The sequence below is a fragment of the Bos grunniens genome, chromosome 14 (assembly GCF_055505025.1).
Source record: "Bos grunniens cultivar Pamir isolate PY7600 chromosome 14, Bosgru_T2T1.0, whole genome shotgun sequence".
Taxonomy (NCBI): domain Eukaryota; kingdom Metazoa; phylum Chordata; class Mammalia; order Artiodactyla; family Bovidae; genus Bos; species Bos grunniens.
This window is the reverse complement of record NC_141178.1, coordinates 5,135,573-5,157,075: the sequence shown is the minus strand read 5'-3', so window position 1 is coordinate 5,157,075 and position 21,503 is coordinate 5,135,573. Positions and strand designations below refer to the sequence as shown.

Genomic DNA, 21,503 nt, shown 5'->3' with positions numbered 1-21,503 from the left:
GTTTTTAACTCTTCAAATAACTTTTTGGTAGATGGACCCCAACAAAGTTTGCATGAAAGATGTTACAAGGCAGTTGATGTGACTGACTTCCACCCCCTTGATATTTAAGTTTGAGAACTTATCTCCTTTTGTGTTTACATGTGGGATTTAGTTTAATCTGTGGCAAGCAGATTTCTGTTACACAACTCTTTGAATTTCAGGCCACATGCAATCACTTGAATTATTTTACTTAATTTCATGTATTTATCTTATGTATTTACCTGAGAGTTAAAAATCAAACTTTTTTGAGGCTGAAGTTAATCATTTACATTTGTGCCGTATTTTAAGGTTTGTAAAGCATTATACATACTATTTTCTTTTTAGATGAAAAATATTGTTTAACTATGTCATCTGCTATAGAGGAGTTCATTAATTCTCTAAACATTATAGTAGATAAGACATATATATTATTTTGTCTGTTTTGAAAATAAATACAAGGATAACACACTTAACCTGCTCAAGTTACCCATTCATCTAGTAGAAGAGGCTCAACAATTAGCTTTAAAGTGCATAAGCCTATATTTTCAGTGTATTCAGTATATATCTTTCCAATCAGTGATTTTTAACATGTATGACAATCAACTAGACATATTTAAAATGTAATGTTTTCAAAAGCAAGAAATTGTAAGAAACCAGAGCCTCTATGCTGTGGATTAAAATAGTCACTTTGGTTGACTTGGTTATTAGAAAAATATTCATTAGTGAATTTTAAAACTGCCTTCAGAAATAAAAATAAAATGTTCCAATGCAGAAAATATCAAGTTAAAAGTTTTTCTTTAAGAGTTAGGGATTTATGAAATTTGTATGTCAAAACTTCAAACCACATTTCAAGAGTTAAGTTTTGACACTTTCAATGTATCAAAAACTTTGACACTTGGAAAGACCAACATTCTCACTCTCCCAGCAGTGACTGACAGACACAGGCGGGTCCCTTCCTTCCTCCATTAATAGAACTGAAAAGGGAAAGCTCTGTTTTCTGAGTTCCGAACATGAACATGAGTTTACCTCCGGCAAAGCTCCTTCACACCTGAGTTCAGACCAGTGCATTTGGGTGGGCGTAGTTCCTGATGATGGAGAAGGCAGTGGCCCCCACTCCAGTTCTCTTGCCTGGAGAATCCCATGGATGGAGGCGCTTGGTGGGCTGCAGTCCATGGGGTCGATAGAGGTCGGACACAACTGATCGACTTCACTTTCACTTTTCCCTTTCATGAATTGGAGAAGGAAATGGCAACCCACTCCAGTGTTCTTGCCTGGAGAATCCCAGTGATGGGGGAGCCTGGTGGGCTGCCGTCTATGGGGTCGCACAGAGTCGGACACGACTGAGGCGACTTAGCAGTAGCAGCAGCAGTTCCCAATGAGGGTTCTATTCTTCCAAGTCTTTATAAAAATACAAGAATTAAAGTTCAAAATGACCACTTAATAGTTCTCTCTAAACTGTTTATTGAACACCACAATTTACCATGCATGTTATAATTAAAGTTAACATAGTGAAATAAAAAAACAATAAAATAGCCCATTGTTATCAAGGTGTCACTATAGAGATGGTTATAGGTATCAAGCAAGTAAACAAATAAATTTCAGAATGGAAAAGAATGAATAATTTCAAGATGCAACAAAGGTAATGAAAGACCTAAGATGGAAGGAAGTAATAGAGTGACTGAGAGCTGGGCAATATGTTCAGTTTGGAGGTCAGGAAACCTGTCTCTGAGAAGGTGATATCTGAGCCTGTGGAAAGACCTGGACACAGAGAAATCCAGACAGAGGGGAGAGCAAGTGCAAAGCCCTAAAATGGGAATCCCGTGGTGGGGGTGGACACAGACCTCCTTGGAAAGGATGAAGCTGGTAAAACAGCTGGTTACAAGGCGAGAGAAAGACCAGTTTGGAAAAAATAATCCAGCCATTTAAATTGATTCAGCAGAATTTCCAATTGTCTTACTGCAGAAATGTCCGAGCTAATATTACCATTTTCCATGTCCCACTTCTCCACTAGAATTAAGCTTTCTCTTGTCACCCTAAACAATATCAATTCTGGAGAAGCAGGGACATTAAGAAGCGATGTGAGAGTTATGCCAATTTAATAAACATGACACTTGATTTTCACTATGTATATTTCCTAATTTTAGGGAAAATATGGGTCCCAGGAAATCCACGCATCCTATGGAATACTAAGATTATAGAACTGCTACTGTCTTTTGGAATTTCTTTTCAGTGGCATTTACAGATTTCTACCATAATGAGACATCATTTTTTCACATTCTTAGTTCCTTCTCTACCAAAGAACTATTTTTAATTATAAATTTAAACTTGGAACTCATCATAATTTACTTGCCCTCATAATAGTTCATGTTCTCCATTTTAAAATATGAAAGTAGGAATCAGAGGAAAATGTTCATTTAAGAGACTAGGAGAAAAAAACTCAGATAAGAAACACTAAGACTTTAAAATGTAGAGTCACCTAACTATGGTTTTCAAATGTTGTGAAACACTGAGAAAATGTCTCTACATTTTAGGGCCCTAAAATTATCTTCGGTAAAGTTAATTGATGCTACTCAATAAATAAATGTCATCAGCTATTCAGTTCAGTTCAGTTCAGTTCAGTTGCTCAGTCATGTCTGACTCTTTGCGACCCCATGAATTGCAGCACGCCAGGCCTCCCTGTCCATCACCAACTCCTGGAGTTCACTCAGACTCACGTCCATGGAGTCGGTGATGCCATCCAGCCATCTCATCCTCTGTCGTCCCCTTCTCCTCCTGCCCCCAATCCCTCCCAGCATCAGAGTCTTTTCCAATGAGTCAACTCTTCGCATGAGGTGGCCTAAGTACTAGAGTTTCAGCTTTAGCATCATTCCCTCCAAAGAAATCCCAGGGCTGATCTCCTTCAGAATGGACTGGATGGATCTCCTTGCAGTCCAAGGGACTCTCAGAGTCTTCTCCAACACCACAGTTCAAAAGCATCAATTCTTCGGCACTCAGAAAGTTTAAAGCAAAACTTCTATGGACAGCCTGTTAAAGACGGTCATGTGATAAAATAGGGAAGAGGATGCGCTTTTGGGTTTTAGATTCAAATCCTGCCTTGTCCACTGGAATGTCCTGAGCCTCAGTCATTCCTTTTTAAAAGTGGAGTGAGACTAACCTAACCCCAAGTCTACTGTGAGAACTGAATTAGATCATCGTTTTTAATCTTATTCAGTGACCCATAGTTTTTTTCTAGTCTATTGCAATACTCCTAAACGTGTGCATCGTAACTAGCTGGCCTTAATCACAGTAAATGTTTTGTGTTCAGATGCTCAGTCATGTCTGACTCTTTGCACCCCATGGACTGTAGCCCACCAGGCTCCTAGGTCCATGGAATTTTCCAGGCAAGAATCCTGGAGTGGGGAGCCATTTCCTCCTCCAGGGAATCTTCCCAATCCAGAGATCACATCCATGTCTTTATGCACCCTGAATTGGCAGGCGGATTCTTTACCACTAGCACCACTTAGTTCGGTTCGGTTTAGTTCAGTTCAGTTCAGTCGCTCAGTCGTGTTCGACTCTTTGCGACCCCTTGAACCTCAGCACGTCAGGCCTCCCTGTCCGTCACCAACTCCCGGAGTCCACCCAAACTCATGTCCACTGAGTCAGTGATGCCATCCAGCCGTCTTAGGAAGCACATATCTTTTAGCCTCTTTATAGTTCTTTTTGTTTGTGTGTTTGCTGCAAGAATTTTATTTACTGCAAAGGATGGTCAAGAGATAAAACTAGGGCATATGGTTTAAGAGTAAAGATAATATCAACATTTTAGCTGTAAGTTTTTTTTCAGTAAATATTTGACTTCTAAAATTCCATTTTAGAAGGTTAAGAAAGCAATCTTTCTTCCCTCTCCCCCAGCCCATTAATACATTTTCATCAAATTTGAAAATTAAACCAATGTAATTGTTAAAATTAAACATTCTGCACATCATTCTTTCAACATTTAAAATTTTTTATTTCAAATACTACAATATTTTATTCCTATTTTCTCCATTTTCTGACATATAGCTTGATACTTCTAAATGTTATCAATTAACCAGTACTCTATCAAAATTGACTTATGTAGTTTTACAGTACTTTTAAAATATATATGTGTTTTTCCATCAGCTTACCTGCTCCTGCTTCAGTTCCAAGTACCTATGGATTTCTTTGGAATATTCTAACAGGGCTTGGGAAAACTTCTACATATGTGCTTGCATCCTTGATGGTTTTTAAGGAATAAACTGTTTAAATCAGAAGAGCAGAGTTCAGTGTAGACTAAACTCTTCAGTATGCAAAAGCAGTCCAAAGATTATAAGCTTCGAAAAATGTCCTGTGAGGATGTTACAGGTGAAAGTGGAAGGAACACAAAGGGGACATTTGGATTTAGTGCCGATATTAAGCTGAAGGGTGACGTTTGTAAGCAGAAAAACTGGTGAAAGTAAATGAGAGGCGTGTCAGGATGTAAACCACAGATGCTCTTTAAATTGTACATCTTTCTCTATATAGCTTTCTGCTTGTGGTCGTAAACAAGCACACCCAAGCTACCTAATCGAATAAAGGGTCATAATGGTTAGGATTCAAGCCAATTTTGTGCCTGAACTTTAAACAAATTACCATTCCTATATGAATGTTAAACATTCATGTGATGAATTGTCATGTAATCATGAAATAAAAAGGGACTTATCTCTTCTCAAATAGGTTGATTAATACAGTAGTTCAACTTAAAGTTACTTTTAACAAAGTATCAGTCAGCAGGCGTCTTAACTAGACACAACTTAGCAACTGAACAAAGAAATAAGAGCAATAACTGACAAAGCGTAGCCTATTTCTATCCCTCTATGTGCTTCTGGGCAACCTGAGACTCTAAATCTAAAATAAAGTAACCTAAGGGTCAATACCTTAAGAGTTCCAAAAAATAGCAAGAAGAGATAAGAAAGCCTTCTTCAGCGATCAATGAAAAGAAATAGAGGAAAACAACAGAATGGGAAAGACTAGAGATCTCTTCAAGAAAATCAGAGATACCAAAGGAACATTTCATGCAAAGATGGGCTCAGTAAAGGACAGAAATTGTAGGGACCTAACAGAAGCAGAAGATATTAAGAAGAGGTGGCAAGAATACACAGAAGAACTGTACAAAAAAGATCTTCACGACCCAGATAATCACGATGCTGTGATCACTGACCTAGAGCCAGATATCCTGGAATGTGAAGTCAAGTGGGCCTTAGAAAGCATCATTACGAACAAAGCTAGTGGAGGTGATAGAATTCCAGTTGAGCTATTCCAAATCCTGAAAGATGATGCTGTGAAAGTGCTGCACTCAATATGCCAGCAAATTTGGAAAACTCAGCAGTGGCCACAAGACTGGAAAAGGTCAGTTTTCATTCCAATCCCAAAGAAAGGCAATGCCAAAGAATGCTCAAACTACCACACAATCACACTCATCTCACATGCTAGTAAAGTAATGCTCAAAATTCTCCAAGCCAGGCTTCAGCAATATGTGAATCGTGAACTTCCTGATGTTCAAGCTGGTTTTAGAAAAGGCAGAGGAACCAGAGATCAAATTGCCAACATCTGCTGGATCATGGAAAAAGCAAGAGAGTTCCAGAAAAACATCTATTTCTGCTTTATTGACTATGCCAAAGCCTTTGACTGTGTGGATCACAATCAACTGTGGAAAATTCTGAAAGAACTAGGAATACCAGACCACCTGATCTGCCTCTTGAGAAATCTGTAGGCAGGTCAGGAAGCAACAGTTAGAACTGGACATGGAACAACAGACTGGTTCCAAATAGGAAAAAGAGTACATCAAGGCTGTATATTGTCACCCTGTTTACTTAACTTCTATGCAGAGTACATCATGAGAAACGCTGGACTGGAAGAAACATAAGTTGGAATCAAGATTGCCGGGAGAAATATCAATAACCTCAGATATGCAGATGACACCACCCTTATGGCAGAAAGTGAAGAGGAACTAAAAAGCCTCTTGATGAAAGTGAAAGTGGAGAGTGAAAAAGTTGGCTTAAAGTTCAACATTCAGAAAATGAAGACCATGGCATCCGGTCCCATCACTTCATGGGAAATAGATGGAGAAAGAGTGGAAACAGTGTCAGACATTATTTTTTTGGGCACAAAATCACTGCAGATGGTGACTGCAGCCATGAAATTAAAAGACACTTACTCCTTGGAAGGTAAGCTATGACCAACCTAGATAGCATATTCAAAAGCAGAAATATTACCTTGCCAACAAAGGTCCGTCTAGTCAAGGCTATGGTTTTTCCTGTGGTCGTGTATGGATATGAGAGTTGGACTGTGAAGAAGGCTGAGCACCAAAGAATTGATGCTTTTGAACTGTGGTGTTGGAGAAGACTCTTGAGAGTCCCTTGGACTGCAAGGAGATCCAACCAGTCCATCCTAAAGGAGATCAGCCCTGGGATTTCTTTGGAAGGAATGATGCTAAAGCTGAAACTCCAGTACTTTGGCCACCTCATGCGAAGAGCTGACTCACTGGAAAAGACTCTGATGCTGGGAGGGATTGGGGGCATGAGGAGAAGGGGACGACAGAGGATGAGATGGCTGGATGGCATCACTGACTCGATGGACGTGAGTCTGAGTGAACTCTGGGAGTTGGTGATGTACAGGGAGGCCTGGCATGCTGTGATTCATGGGGTCGAAAAGAGTTGGACACGACTGAGTGACTGATCTGATCTGATCTGATCTGATCTGAAGGGTCAACACTGACTATTGGTCATCTTGAGACAGACTAGTCTGGATCCACCAAGTCAGTCCTTCTGCAAACAGAATCAAGTGAAGATTAATGGGTATTTGTTGACAGTGGAAAGTCAAGGAAGAAGACAAGCACTGGAAACAAACAGATCTAGGTTTAAACCCTCGCCTGACCCAATGTACACATCCACTTACAAGCATTTATAACCCTGCGGAGTTGTCTTCAGTTTCTTCCTGTGTGGAATACAAATGTTGATGCCTGATTGGCTTATTGTGAGAATTAATGATTTGCTGCACATAAGCTTTTAGCATAGCATTTGAGATATCCTGGACCCTCAATAAATGCTATCTTTTCAAAGTTCCCTTTACGTAATAATTCTTTCCACTTACTAAAGTGAGGAATGGAAACTCAGGTGTCTTCCCATTCTATGTCTGAACCGGTGGGCTGTCAGCACCCAAAAGGGGCAGAAAACGTGGCTCTGATAAGCCTGGCTAAGAGCTGTGACAGACCCACTTCCTTCAGAATGCCCAGGGAGCTCACAGTACGCGAATATGGAAGGAGGTATGACTCCCAGGCATGGAAAGCGTTACTATGAAGGCTTTTTTCAGGTTGCGTTTCCTCTGAGCACATTTAGCGCCTTGGAAATGCAGACCTAGCCAAGATCTGACACACATTCATTACTCTTCTTTGCCTCCTTGACAAGTCCTGTGAATCTTCTCATCATTCAACAGCTGGCAAGTCTCACCTCCGTGCAGGCTTCAGCTGGACTTAAGAGGATCATGGGCAGAGATGGGAAACGGGATCAGCCACCTCCTGGCTCGGCCAGCAGGGCCTTCAGCGGAGATGGAGGCAAAGAAAGCAACTAGATGTGGAGGCTGGAGCCTTGGCTTCTCCCTGGTTGTGGTGAACCCCTCAACTTCTCTCAGCTGCAAAATGGTAACTCATTGTATAGGATTTTTATGTATGGTGTTGATGGTAAAATAATATGAAAATGCCCTATAAATCATATGCGTGTGTGAGCACTCAGTCATGCCTCACTCTTTGGGACCCCATAGACTATAGTCCACGAGGTTCCTCTGTCCGTGGAATTTTTCCAGGCAAGAAGACTGGAGTGGGTAGCCGTTTCCTCCTCCAGGGGATCTTCCCAACACGGGGATCGAACCCTCATGACTCTTAATCTCCTGCATTAGCAGGCATGTTTGTTTGGGTTTTTTCCCCTATATAGAACTATACTAAAGAAAGGCTTCTATTTGAATATTTGATGTGTAAAAAAGTATTGTGCTGTATGTAATTTCAGTCTTAATAAAATGTTCTCCATTTATGGTGGCTCTAGGGAGAAGGAACTGGCAACCCTCTCCAGTGTTCTTGCCTGGAGAATCCCAGGGACAGAGGAGCCTGGGGGATGCTGTTTGTGGGATTGCACAGAGTTGGACAGAGCTGAAGTGACTTAGCAGCAGCAGCAGTGGTAAAGAATCCACCTGCCAATGTAGAAGATGCAAGAGACACAGGTTCAACCCCTGGGCCAGGAAGATCCCCTGGAGTTGGAAATGGCAACCCACTCCAGTATTCTTGCCTGGAAGAATTCCATACAGAGGAGCCTGGCGGGCTACAGTCCAGGGGGTTGCAAAGAGTTGGACACGACTGTGCTCACACATAAAACAAATCTCCATCTGTGAATTCCAATACTGCTCAAAAATGAGGAACTTTACTCTCATCTTGTATGTATTTGAAATGTACTGTCATCAATAATATATTGAGTTGGCCAAAAAGCTTGCGTTTTTCCCTAAGAATTTACAATATACTACAAACTGCAAACCCAATGTATTACAAATGACTCAGTTCAGTTCAGTCGCTCAGTCATGTCCAACTCTTTGTAACCCCATGAATCGCAGCACTCCAGGGCTCCCTGTCATCACCAACTCCCAGAGTTCACTCAGACTCACATCCATTGAGTCAGTGATGCCATCCAGCCATCTCATCCTCTGTCGTCCCCTTCTCCTCCTGCCCCCAAACCCTCCCAGCATCAGAGTCTTTTCCAATGAGTCAACTCTTCGCATGAGGTGGCCAAAGTACTGGAGTTTCAGCTTTAGCATCATTCCTTCCAAAGAAATCCCAGGGCTGATCTCCTTTGGGATGGACTGGTTGGATCTCCTTGCAGTCCAAGGGACTCTCAAGAGTCTTCTCCAACACCACAGTTCAAAAGCATCAATTTTTTGGCGCTCAGCCTTCTTCACAGTTCAACTCTCACATCCATACATGACCACAGGAAAAACCATAGCCTTGACTAGACGGACCTTTGTTGACAAGGTAATATTTCTGCTTACAAATGATTAGTGGTTCTCTTATCTGATTTTAAATTAACATCATGATATTGGTTCTGATCTGCCTGTAAATATGCAAATTATTCTCCTGAGTCAATTCCTGTTGCTAGTATTGCTTGAGTGTCCAGCAAGGGTAAAAGCTGGGAATCTCAAATGCACAATCCTTTTTAACTGGAAATTCAAAGCATCATGTGTGATAACTCAGCCATATCTTCTACTAACATGAGAATAACCGGGCTTGGTTTTGCAGAAGCTAAGATTTTGATATTTCTCTTCAACAATATAAGAGAATAAAGCAATTGGAATTGACCTTACCTTTGTGAGCTTTAATAAACGATACCTTTTTTTTAACATGCATATACTTCCTGATAGATAAAGATGATGAAATAGTGGGCTGAGTGACTAACACACATGCACAAGGGCAGAGACTTTCTATAAAAACCCTGCGAACTGCGGTTTCAGTTGTCTATCGCACACTCAGTTACAGTCAGTTATTCCAGGTATTGTCTTTGTTTTCAGGAAAAGAAAACTAAGTAGAAGATCATGGCAAGTCCTGACTGGGGATATGATGGTGAAAACGGTAAGCATTCTTCTGCTCATGTAGATCAAATAACGGCTTCTTCCCTTTTCCAGGAAAAGAGATATTGAGCACTTAAAATAACGGTAAAGTCATAGATTAATGGTTTGAAGTGCCTTTGACTTACACCAGCTTTGCATACGTTTTCAACAGTCGTCCTTAGGGCCCATGATGTCTACAAAATGTATTCTGCCTCTTTTCTCCTCTCTGCCTCTCAACCTCTCTCCCTCCCTATGTATAGACAGGTCTATTGCTAACAGCAAAATATGTACAGTCTGATCCCATAGACTATGAGACTTCTGTCGACAAAGACACTACTTGCCAGTGTGGCACAGAAAAGGGGCATTCTCACACCTGGGATTTCCATTAAGCTAACCGGAATACCATTTGAGATACCTGAATAAATCCTAATCTAGTAAAACTATATTCCTAAAACTTGGACTCAAGCATTAGATCAGTTTTGATTGTAATCATGTTCGTCCTGGTAGGTCCTGAACACTGGGGCAAGCTGTACCCCATCGCAAATGGAAATAACCAATCTCCTATCGACATCAAAACCAGTGAAACCAAGCGTGATCCCTCTCTGAAACCCCTCAGTGTCTCCTACAATCCAGCCACAGCCAAAGAAATCGTCAACGTGGGACATTCCTTTCATGTAAACTTTGAGGACAGTGATAATAGATCAGGTGAGCCAAAAGGTCCTTCTAATTTGTGTCTTTGACTTTACTGGGGAAATGTAAACAGTAGGGCTTTCAGAAACATGAACACCCATATGCAGTGGGTGCACACGGGTAGCATTGATGCCATCTACTGAGGTGTCTTGAAGTTTAAAAATATTTCCAAGTGTTAAAGATGATTCTGGGGACTCCCAGCTCAGTCTTTTTTCAGCCCTTCTCCTTCTCAGTGACTCTATTCCATCTCTTCTGGTTTCCAATATCTTTATGCTAACTTTACACCCTCTGAATAAACAGTACTTTTTCACAAAATTCTGGAATCATCATGAATATAAAAACTGAAAAGGCAAATATTTTCTAATTGAGATGAGGTTGGAGGAGTGCATTAGGGAAGAAATACAGATCCCGATGAGTATATTTATTTTTTGTGGCCAGGAAAATGGATCCATAACAATGAATTGCTTCAGTTCAGTTGAGTTCAGTCGCTCAGTCGTGTCCGACTCTTTGCAACCCCATGAATCATAGCATGCCAGGCCTCCCTGTCCATCACCAGCTCGTGAAGTGCTTGGGTACCAGTACCAAAAAAAAAAAACCAAAAAACTGGTCTTGGGTGTATCTTGCATGGAATCATTCTGTGCACAAGTATTTTTGTCTAGCTTCCCCTCTCTCTATTAAATCATAGTATCTGAATTATCTTCATCTCCCAGAATCTAGCATACTTCCTCGCTCACAGGAAAAATCTCAAAACTGTTTACTGAATAATTTACTAAATGACAATTTCATAAATCAGCTCTACTGTCAAAAGGCAAAGTTAGTCATAGCACTTTCCTTCAAGGTTCTGAGCCTAAGTTTTAGACATCTTGGTGCTACGTCCTTTGTTAATATTGGATTAGGTCTGGTACTACGTGTGTTTTATTACTCATATGGTTGGACAGACTCTCTACAGCAAAATGATCCTTCAGTGTTAGAATTTTAAAAGTGACCCTACCATCCTGCTGGAACTTTCTTTTGGTCCCTGGCTAGGGATTCTCAGTAAAGCTGTCAGAATACCCTCTTGTATCTTGATCAGTTACAAGATACATGCAGAGTGATTTGTTACTAAAAATAAATTGCTAGATATCTTAATGCATACTGTCCATTACTGTCTGTTGAAAGAATGAATGAACTTATAAACTAAAGCAGAATCAAGGAAAGAGCTCTAATCCTAGAATTCACTCATCTTCCAATATGTTTTCCTGAAAACAGGAAAAGATAAAATTATAGCCCATGTGCTGAGAACCATGTAACTCACACACCATCTGAAGGTGCTCCGCACCTCTGAAGCCCATCATTGTGGACACGGGGAAAAACCAACAAGGCAGAAACTTTGGACTACTGGTTATTTTCATTTCTACTCGCCCCAATTTAATGTTAATTTGTATTAAATGCAAAGACAAGCTGGAGCTCATGACTGTAACACTAATAGCAGTTTCCTTTTTCTTCTAGTGCTGAAAGGGGGTCCTCTATCTGAAAGCTACAGGCTGCGGCAGTTCCATTTTCACTGGGGCATCACAGATGACTGTGGCTCTGAGCACTTAGTGGATGGAGCCAAATTTTCTGCAGAGGTAATGTAGCGTAGTACGTGAGGGAGAGCTACACAGAGCCCTCCCAGAAGTAGCACCCTTATAACATGTGGATGTGTGTTAGTCGCTCAGCCATGTCCAACGCTTTGTGACCCCATGGACTGTAGCCCGCCAGGCTCCTCTGTCCATGGGATTCTCCAGGCAAGACTACTGGAGTGGGTAGCCTATCCCTTCTCTAAGGGATCTTCCCCACCCAGGGATCAAACCAGGGTCTCTTGCATTGCAGGCAGATTCTTTGCCTGTCTGAACCATCAGGGAAGCCCCCCTTATCACTTAAGACACAATTTCAATGGCCCAAAGGAATGAGCATTTTGAGGCCTTTAAAGAATTCCCTTGCTCATTTAAACTTAAACAGTGACACACTGCATTTGGCAATAGAGAAGAATTTTTCACATGAGGGAGGCAGGTGAATTTGCAGTCAAACTCCTGGGCCTCAGAATCTGCTTTCCTTTCAGAATGTCTCAGAAACTGCTGCCTGACATCAGGCTATCCTCAAGGGGAGTTGCTGCTGTCCTTTTAAAGCTCTGAGCCCAGGGGGAACACACCATCATTCTCTTCTCATTTAAAGGTTCGAGTGTGCACACACCCACAGCAGAGGTGTAACCAGGCCGAGGCACTCCATTAAGATTTGACTAAGAGGGCCAGTTTAACCTCAGGAGTCATCACAACGAGTAGCATACTCTAGACGAGGGTTTGGGGCTCCCTGGCAGCAGGCCACTACCCTCTGCCCTCTTGACTTGCCTCCACATGGAAGTCTGTGATTCAGTTCAAGACATTCTGCCTGTATATCCACAGTAAAATCAAGAAAATGTGCATCAAACTCTCAACAGAGGGTATGGAGACTGAAAACAAAAAACTTTTGTTCTTTGTATGCATGACTATTCAATAAGTTTGTACCAGCACAGACTGGTTGGCTTTTTTGTTTTACTCTTGTAGAATGAATCTGTAATACACATAGTTTTGCAACATGCTTTTTTTTTTTTTTTTTTCCATTTCCCAATGATCATGATCATTTTTCCAAGTCAGTAGGAATTCCTAAGGTCTGTACGGTATTTCCATGTATGCATATGTTAGAATTTATTAACTAACTCCTACATAGGAACAATTGCAATGCCTTTCACATTTCATTCTGCTGTTGTTTTTTGTTCTTTACCAAAAAAATGGGCAATAAATACATTTGTACAAATATCTTACACACCAGTGAAAGCAATTGTGTAGGGCATTTTTGTAAGAAGGATTCTTAGGTACAGAGTATGTGTAGTATTCATTTTGATAGAAGACTTGGGAATAGTATACAACTAAAACTTACTTTATGTTACACTAGAAAGTCAGGCTAGGTACTTTCAATGGTGCAGAAATCTATTACATGTTTTGTTTTTTTCCTATTTATTTTTCATAAAATTGAAAGTGGACTGAAATCAAATGGGCTGAAAGTCTAAATTAGTAATAGTATTACGTCTGGGGGAGGATATTTGGTTGTATCTAAGAAATCTGGCAGTGGGTGATGGACAGGGAGGCCTGGCCTGCTGCGGTTCATGGGGTCACAAACAGTAGGACAGAACTGAGCGACTGAACTGAACTGAACTGAAGCAATCTGAATCAATGAATCTCTTATCTAATTTGAGAAAAGTGAAGTTAATCCAGGCTGGAGGTGACAGGAACTCAGTCACTAAGTTCAGCGTATGAGAGAGGGTAGGAGGGAGGGTGGGAGGGAGACCAGGAGAGGGGAGTGGTGGGGAGAAAGACAGAGCAAAGACAGAGAGGAGATGTGTGGGTGGCAGGGAGCAGACTGCTTTGGTTTAGAGTCATCCAAGCGACCCGGTGATCACTTGACATTAGGTGGTCAGAAAAAGACTTTTTCAGGAGTAGCATTTGAGTTCAGCCATAATTCAAGTCAAAATCCTGCCATTTTGACTTGACTTCCCAGAGGAAAATCAGCAGTTATGCAAAGCCTTAAAGCTGTGGACTAAGTGCAAAGGTCACATCCACGCGCTGCGTGGAAGGATGGATGCCAATCAGTGGAGAAGAGTAAGAATGAATAACTGCAGTTTTCAGTTGAGCAGTTAGATGGAAGGTGATGCCTTTTCCTAAAGCGGGAAAATGAAATGGATCTGGAAAAGAGAAAGTCAAGAGTGCTAGTTTAGCTGTGTTAAGTTTGAGATGCATATCAGGCATCCATGTGGAGATATCAAGAAAGCATCAGGAGACGTGCACACGCACTTGGATATACAGGTCTAGAGTTTCACAGAGAAGGTAGGCAGGGGATGCTGGTTTGAAAGGTGTCTGGATACGATCAGGAGAACCTGCCCTTGGCCACCACTCCAGACATCTCAGGAGCCCCTTCTCACAAAGTTACCGGGTACCTCAAGTTAGAAAATTATTTCAGTTTTTGTCTCCAAACTAGTTAGCCAGAAATAGTTGATCTTCTCACACCTTACAGAGAGGTGTCTGTCTTTTGTTGTTTTGTTTTAAGAAGTAATATTGAATAGTTATGATATTGTGGGAAAAAGAAGTTCTACTTACTGGTTCCAGGATTTGCAACGTGCCCACTCTCTTCAACTCTATTTTCTTAAGAAAACCCTTCTTAAGAGTACAAACATAGCCCTTCCCATGCCCTGGATAAAGGGTCACACAAGTTTTGTCTACCCAAGCCAAGATGTATCTGTATATATCAACATGTTAAGGTCTAACCTGCTTTTTCCCTTCACCATGGTATGAATAACTGGTCCATCATGCTGTGATTTTTAGCTTCATTTAGTTCACTGGAATTCTGCCAAGTACCCCAGCTTCGCTGATGCCGCCTCGCAGGCTGATGGTTTGGCGTTGATTGGCGTTTTGGTGAAGGTGAGTCGTAGAGCGTCTCGGAGCTCTGCTAAAATTATTCCTTACCAATCAGACCGCAAACTAGGGTGAAATACAGCAGAGAGATGTTTGCGTCTCTCTTTTTTTGAAATGTGCCCGTTTACTAGTGACTGCACAGGTGAGCAAGCAGGTCTCCGGTATATGTTTGTTCCGCTGGACTTTCCCCTCTTGAAGAGAGAAATACATTTCAGGCAGAGATGAAATGGGAGGCTGTTGATGGTGGCACTAATTTTTTTATTTTTCAGCTCATCTTCCACTTTTCTTCTAAACTTTCTACGTCACAGAGTCAGGAGTTTATCAATTTAATTTTCATCTGAAAAAAATATGAAGAGGACTTTTGTCCCATAAAGAAAGTTGAACTGATATTTAATATGGAAGATTCAAATCTTCTGTAGGGGAGTCCCTGAAAAGTCCTATACGGAAATTACTATTAAATTCAGGATATTTGGGTGACTAACTTTTGGAATTATAGTAATTCTAGTGAATCTTTATTGAACACTTGTAACATACCATTCATTTTACTGACTAGAATTAATAGAACAGGCCAAAGAGGTTTGCTTTTGTATTTTAGTTGTGCTAAATTCCTGTATTTTGACTTGCATATCTTTTCTTCAGTTACTGGTTTTAATTTTTTTAAAAGTAACTAAATAGGATTTTACTTGGTAACCATTTTTATCTCACACTTTATTTTTTTAATCTCCAGGTGGGTCAGGCCAACCCAAACCTTCAGAAAGTACTTGATGCCCTAAAAGCAGTTAAAAATAAGGTAAATAGACTCATTAAGTTAGTTTAAATCAGAGAACAAGAATCTACAGAACCTCAGAAATCATTTAATTGCATATTTGATGTGAGGAGTAGGAAGACCTGAGCAAAACCATCAATCGGAAAATCAAGGTGCTGCTTACACGTTCCTGGTTTCTGAGGTCTCTGAGCAGTGATTTATTTGGGTTTCACTTTTCATGGTTACCGCTTATCTATTTCAGCAAGATGAAGCCTGTAGAAGAATAGTTTTCATAGCCTTTTCATACATCATAACTATGATGCCCACTGTCAGCTTAGAAAAAGATGGGTTGTTCTGATATATTTAACCTTAGCTTCACCGTTTTGATAATAAAGAGTTAAATCTTGTCAGAGATTTGCCATTGTCATTCACAGTTTGTAGAACTATCATACCTTTATATAAAATAAATCTAGTTCATGTTGAGTCCAAAAAAATTACACTTTTATAAAGTGAGAAAGTTTACAGGTAAATAAGCACTCAATTCAAGAATGTAAAAGATGATAAATGAAAAGAAAGTAGAAGGAAATGATTAATTAACATGAAGTAAAACATTAATAAAATAAGAAAGAAAATGAACAAATACAGGTAAAATTTTTTCAATAAAGTGAAAAACTAATTCTTTGGGGAAAAAACAACCAAAAAAGACACTTTTGGCACGTTTAATGATGGGGGGAAAACAGAAATACAACAAATTATTACAAATAAGGAAATGGGTCATAACTCAAGATGCATTAGAAGGTTTTAAAAGAGAAAAGTTTGTACAGTGGACCCTAGAGCAACATGGGTTTGAACGGCACAGGTCCAGTAACCTGTGGATTATTTTTCTGATAAATGCTTGCTCTAGCACCACACAATGGTCCCTTAAATGAACCTGCTGATGCACAGCCACGATTATGAGGGACGACCATAAACTTAAGTGCGGATTTCTAACTGCTCAAGAGGTCAGCACCCCAACCCCTACATTGCTCAAGGGTCGGCAGTACCACACTACATAAACAAATTTGAAAATTTAGATCACATAGATGAATGTCTAGGAAAACGTAGAGAAACTGACTCAAAATATGTTGAAAGTCTAAATAGACCAATAATATAAAAAGAAGTCGAAAAGAATAGTTTAAAAAAAATGTACCTAGTAAAAGAAACCCTAGGCCCAGACCACTTTATGGGCAAATGTTACACAACTTTTAATAAACAATCGTACCACTTTGAACTAAACTGCCTAGATTAGGGGACCAAAAAAACCTAATTCAAGGAATTAATTTAATTTAATGAAACCTAATACACAAACTGGGTAAGAACACCACAAAAAGGATATCATAGGCCAATCTTACTTAGCAGTGTAGCTAAAAGGAATATTAAAATAGATTACAGAAAATCGTATTCAACAGTATGTTAAAAGAGCCATGCTTTCAAACTAGTAGAATTTACCAAAAGCATGCAAAGATGATTCAGTATTAAACTACCTCTCAATATAATTCATTACGTTAGCAAATTTCACTTGTTAGATGCTTGAAAAATGTTTGATTAAAATTCAATGTCCATTCCTGAAGAGTAAAAGAAAGAAAGAAAAATATTCCTCTAAAATTTAAACTGAACTTAAGAAAGAATATCAACTAGAAATTTGAAACAAGCATCTAACTTAGTAGTGAAATATTTGAAGCATTTTCATTTCAATCAAGAATAAGACCAGGGTGTCAATTGTGACCACCACAAATGAACATTCCAATTATTGTCCATTCAATGTAGTTAAATAAGGAAAGAAATGAGTACATATTAGGATAAATATTAGAAAAACAGAGACAAAGCTATCATCAAGTGTGCTGCTAAGTCACTTCAGTCGTGTCCGACTTTGTGCGACCCCACAGACAGCAGCCCACCAGGCTCCGCCATCCCTGGGATTCTCCAGGCAAGAACACTGGAGTGGGTTGCCATTTCCTTCTCCAATGCATGAAAGTGAAAAGTGAAAGTGAAGTCCCTCAGTCGTGTCCGACTCTTAGCGACCCCATGGACTGCAGCCTACCAGGCTTCTCCATCCATGGGATTTTCCAGGCAAGAGTACTGGAGTGGGGTGCCATTGCCTTAAGTGTAGAGGATATGATCATTGACATCCACCTGGAAAACTACAAAATCAACATAATTAATACACAAGTTCTAATCAAGTTGACTACATAAAATATTAACATATGAATATCAATTTATTTGTATATACCAATATGACCAATCAGTAGAGAAATAAGAATAAAGAATATAGATGATAAACAAATGTTTAACCTCTGCTTATACTTAGCCAAATGAAGGAGGAAGAAGATCAGTCACAATTCTATTGTAGTGTATTTTCAGTCATCTGTTACTTTTTCTGTTTGTATCTACCAACATGTTGCTGTTTAGTCACTAAGTGGTATCCAATTCTTTGTGACCCCATGGACTGTAGCTCACCAGGCTCCTCCATCCATGGGATTCTTCAGCAAAAATACTGGAGTGGGTGCCATGTCCCTCTCCAGGGGATCTTCCCCACCCAGGGATCAAACCTGTGTCTCCTGCATTAACGGGCAGCTGAGCCACCACAAACATACCAGTCATGCAATACTATATAGTAGAAAAACTGATTAAATTCTTTGCTAAGACCTATCTACCAAATAATATGTATGTCATATGTGCAATGATGTAAATATTTTACATCAGGGCATAATGATACATTGCTTATCTTTTTCTTTCAGAACAAGAAAGCTCCATTCACAAATTTCGACCCCTCTGTCCTCCTGCCTCCATCCCTGGATTACTGGGCCTACTCTGGTTCACTGACTCACCCTCCTCTTCACGAGAGTGTCACCTGGATCATCTTTAAAGAGACCATCAGTGTGAGCTCGGAACAGGTAGAATGTCAGAGGGGCATGTGCGGGAATTGGAAGTGCAAAGCAGGAATATCAGTTCAATTCATACTGAGGGAAATTATTATTTCCATTCGATTTTGGAGAGTTCCCTTTTCCTTTCAACTGAAAAGATTTATTAGTGACACCAGGTCTATTTAATAGTCAAAAAGTAGAGTGTATTTATAAGCACTTTTTTTTCTTTATGTAGAGATTCAGAATTCCTGCTCTTCTTTTCACCTTAATAAGGAAAAGTCCAACCTCTTCGGGGAACTGTGACTCTCCAGTGGCATACCTTGATCGTTGACGTTGGTTATTCATTCTTTTTTAAAGCTTAAGCTCTTCAATATTCTGTAAAATATCTCATTAACTATTGTTTATAATTATGATAAAAACTGCCATTGATTGAGCAGCTCTTTTCATCAGGTGCCTAACATACATTCTATCAGTCAAGTCTCACAGCAAACCTGCAGCGTGACCTGTTGGTATTAAGCTACATGCCAAACGCCATTCTAAGAACCTTATCTGTGTTGAGCCATTTAGCCTTCACCAAAACACAGTGAAATAGTACCATTTGGAAACGTAGGCGCCAAGCAGGGAAGTCTCTTACCCAAGTGTGAGAAAGCTGGAATGCTAATCCAGTCAGTCATCGATAATTTAAGCCAAATGCTTGGTGCAAAGACATGTGGAAGTACTGTTGGCTTCCTCCCTTTCCATCAGTGAAACCATTGCAGTCTTCAACCTGATTTTCTAAATAACACTGCATCAATCATATTAGAAAAAAAAAAAAGTGTTCTCTGTGACATCAATAGCTTTTCCTTCTCTAAACATGTTATCCTTCCCTCAAGCTGGCACAGTTCCGCAGTCTGCTGGCAAATGCTGAAGGCGATAGAGAAGTCTACATCAAGCAGAACAACCGACCACCCCAGCCTCTGAAGGGCAGGACAGTGAAAGCTTCATTCTGAAGGGCCCAAGAGAAAGCTCATCTTCCCTCAAGAAGCACAGCTCTGCTTCTGACATAATCCTACAAAACAAGCTTTAAAAACACGTTTATTTCAATACTAGCAAGACAGCCTGCTTGCGAATTTACTCTGCAGAATGCAAAATCTTTTTCTTCTTTCTGTTGAGCTCAAATAGTAATCTGGAAGTTCACTAAACTTGAGCTTAAATTCAAATCTATTGCATTGACTTCCTTATCATTGCAATTAAGGCATACTTGATTTCTTAATGACTTTTATCCCTTCCCATTTTATTCCATTTAATTGGACCAAAAATCATTTTATCCCTTTCTTCTTGCATATTATGTACTATACTTTTAAATGGTATTAGGTTTCTACTCTATTTACATTCGAGAATCTTAAATGCTTTCATTTGCAACATTATTCTGATGCAATATCAGGTCTATTACTCAAATACAATGACCTAAGAGCAGCTTGAGATGAAATGTTAAGAATTCATTTGCTTACTCTTGAAGACAAATATGCAGCTACGATGACAACTGGATTTTATATTATGATGAAATAAATGGCCCAACATTGCTACCGTTTGCGTGCTCTATTATAAACACCATGTATCTCCTATAAGAACTGACACTTCTGGTTATTCCTCCACCTGTTAGCAAGGCCAGTGGGGCTGTTCCATCATTATAACTAGTTAGCCTACATGAAGAATCTGTACGTCAAATTTGGAAGAAAAATCACCTGTGACTTATTTTTAAAAATAATGAAGGAATCACTTGACTTAGAATCATATAGAAACATCACATAATCTTTTAGTCTGGTGTGTACTTAACCTGAAGTCAGTTCTTTCTGAAGCCATATCTACACTCAGAATTCTACAAATCTTGTGTCCAGTGTTTAGTTTTGTGATTTACTTATTTTGCTTCTTTGAGAAATCATAATGGTGATCAAAACCCACATCCATTCCCATGTTCCAGTCTTGTCTAATGTCACAGAATCAGTCAAAACTTCTCATGTAATCATGGTTAAAAAGACAGACAAACCAGATTCTTTACTGCTCTGAGGGCAATAAAGTTCCTAGGAGACATCTTTGTACCTCAAAATCCTAGGAGACATCTTTGGAAATTTTTATTTGGAGCCCAGAATTTAAGTGAATCTTTATTAAAAAATGGCAGGGCCAAGGAGCACTTCATTTATCTCAGCCCCCATAAGCATTCTAAAGAATTAAATACTTTCTTTGCAAACCTACTCTGACTGTGTGTTTTAATATATATTTGCCAGATATTGAGAAGGCCTGAAACAGGCTTGATAAAATTTTCGGCTTAAGTTATCAAAGGTCAACATGAGGGCCAAAGAAAGAGGAGTATGATTTTAAGAAATACCTTTGCAAAAGAGGCTCAGGACCTATAACGTTTGAAAGTATTTTCTGAAAATAAACTGAACAATTTAAAAATAAATCTCATGGCAAGGATAAGAAAAGGACCTGACTTGATGACCCATATTTCTTTTTTAAGAAAGTTAAAAATGGATTCCAGGATTTAAATACGTCTGTAAGTCTTAGTATGGAAAGGGCAAAGAAGTGACAGAAGATATATGATGGTCATCAAACTTTATCCCTTAGCTAAATGCCAGTTGGAAAGCATGGTTCCCGGTTACTTGCTTCTGCCAGAATTTCCCATATTTGGCAGGGCTCGCGAGGTGCATTATGGGAGCTGTCCACGTTTCTCTGAAGTAGCCGATAAAAGCAGCTGCTGAGAGGAGGCATGTGGACAAGACATCGGATCACCTAAGCATACAGCTCGAATGTTTCTTTGACTCACGTTCCTGTTTTGTGCCCTCTCCCTTTGTTGCCAACTTAGGTGGAGGATTTGAACGTCCTGCAAGGATTCTCTGTCTCTTCCCCGATGTTTGGCAGCTGACTTTCTTTATGCCAAATCTGCTGGGCTTCTACCCATCCAGAATAACACTGCCAACTGATGGGCTCAGCAATAGGTTTAAGAGTAGAAAGCTGCTTCTACTCCCTGGTGTCTTTTGTCTTAGGACCACCCTTTTCATAAATATCACGCTGAGCTTTCATGAAACCCTT

At 39.9% G+C, this 21,503-nt stretch overlaps 1 protein-coding gene across 2 annotated transcripts; it reads left to right on the top strand.

Annotated features, from left to right (window-relative positions):
* Positions 1-9,506: 9,506 nt before the first annotated feature.
* LOC147358979 (carbonic anhydrase 1-like) lies at positions 9,507-19,999 on the top strand. Of its 2 annotated transcripts, XM_086335228.1 has the most exons (7): positions 9,507-9,655; positions 10,141-10,338; positions 11,812-11,930; positions 14,697-14,792; positions 15,514-15,576; positions 18,309-18,464; positions 19,307-19,999. In XM_086335228.1, the coding sequence occupies exons 1-7, from the start codon at positions 9,619-9,621 to the stop codon at positions 19,421-19,423; spliced, it is 786 nt and encodes a 261-aa protein (XP_086191354.1). In that variant the 5' UTR covers positions 9,507-9,618; the 3' UTR covers positions 19,424-19,999. The 2 variants fall into 2 exon arrangements, with proteins under 2 accessions (XP_086191354.1, XP_086191355.1); XM_086335229.1 differs by lacking the exon at positions 15,514-15,576 and having other exon boundaries at positions 19,307-19,438.
* Positions 20,000-21,503: the final 1,504 nt, after the last annotated feature.

Excerpts from the sequence above, each read along its gene's own strand:
- LOC147358979 (XM_086335228.1), top strand. The coding sequence starts at position 9,619 with ATGGCAAGTCCTGACTGGGGATATGATGGTGAAAACG. Across the intron at positions 9,656-10,140 it reads GGGATATGATGGTGAAAACG|GTCCTGAACACTGGGGCAAG; the intron begins GTAAGCATTCTT and ends TCGTCCTGGTAG. Across the intron at positions 10,339-11,811 it reads GGACAGTGATAATAGATCAG|TGCTGAAAGGGGGTCCTCTA; the intron begins GTGAGCCAAAAG and ends TTTTTCTTCTAG.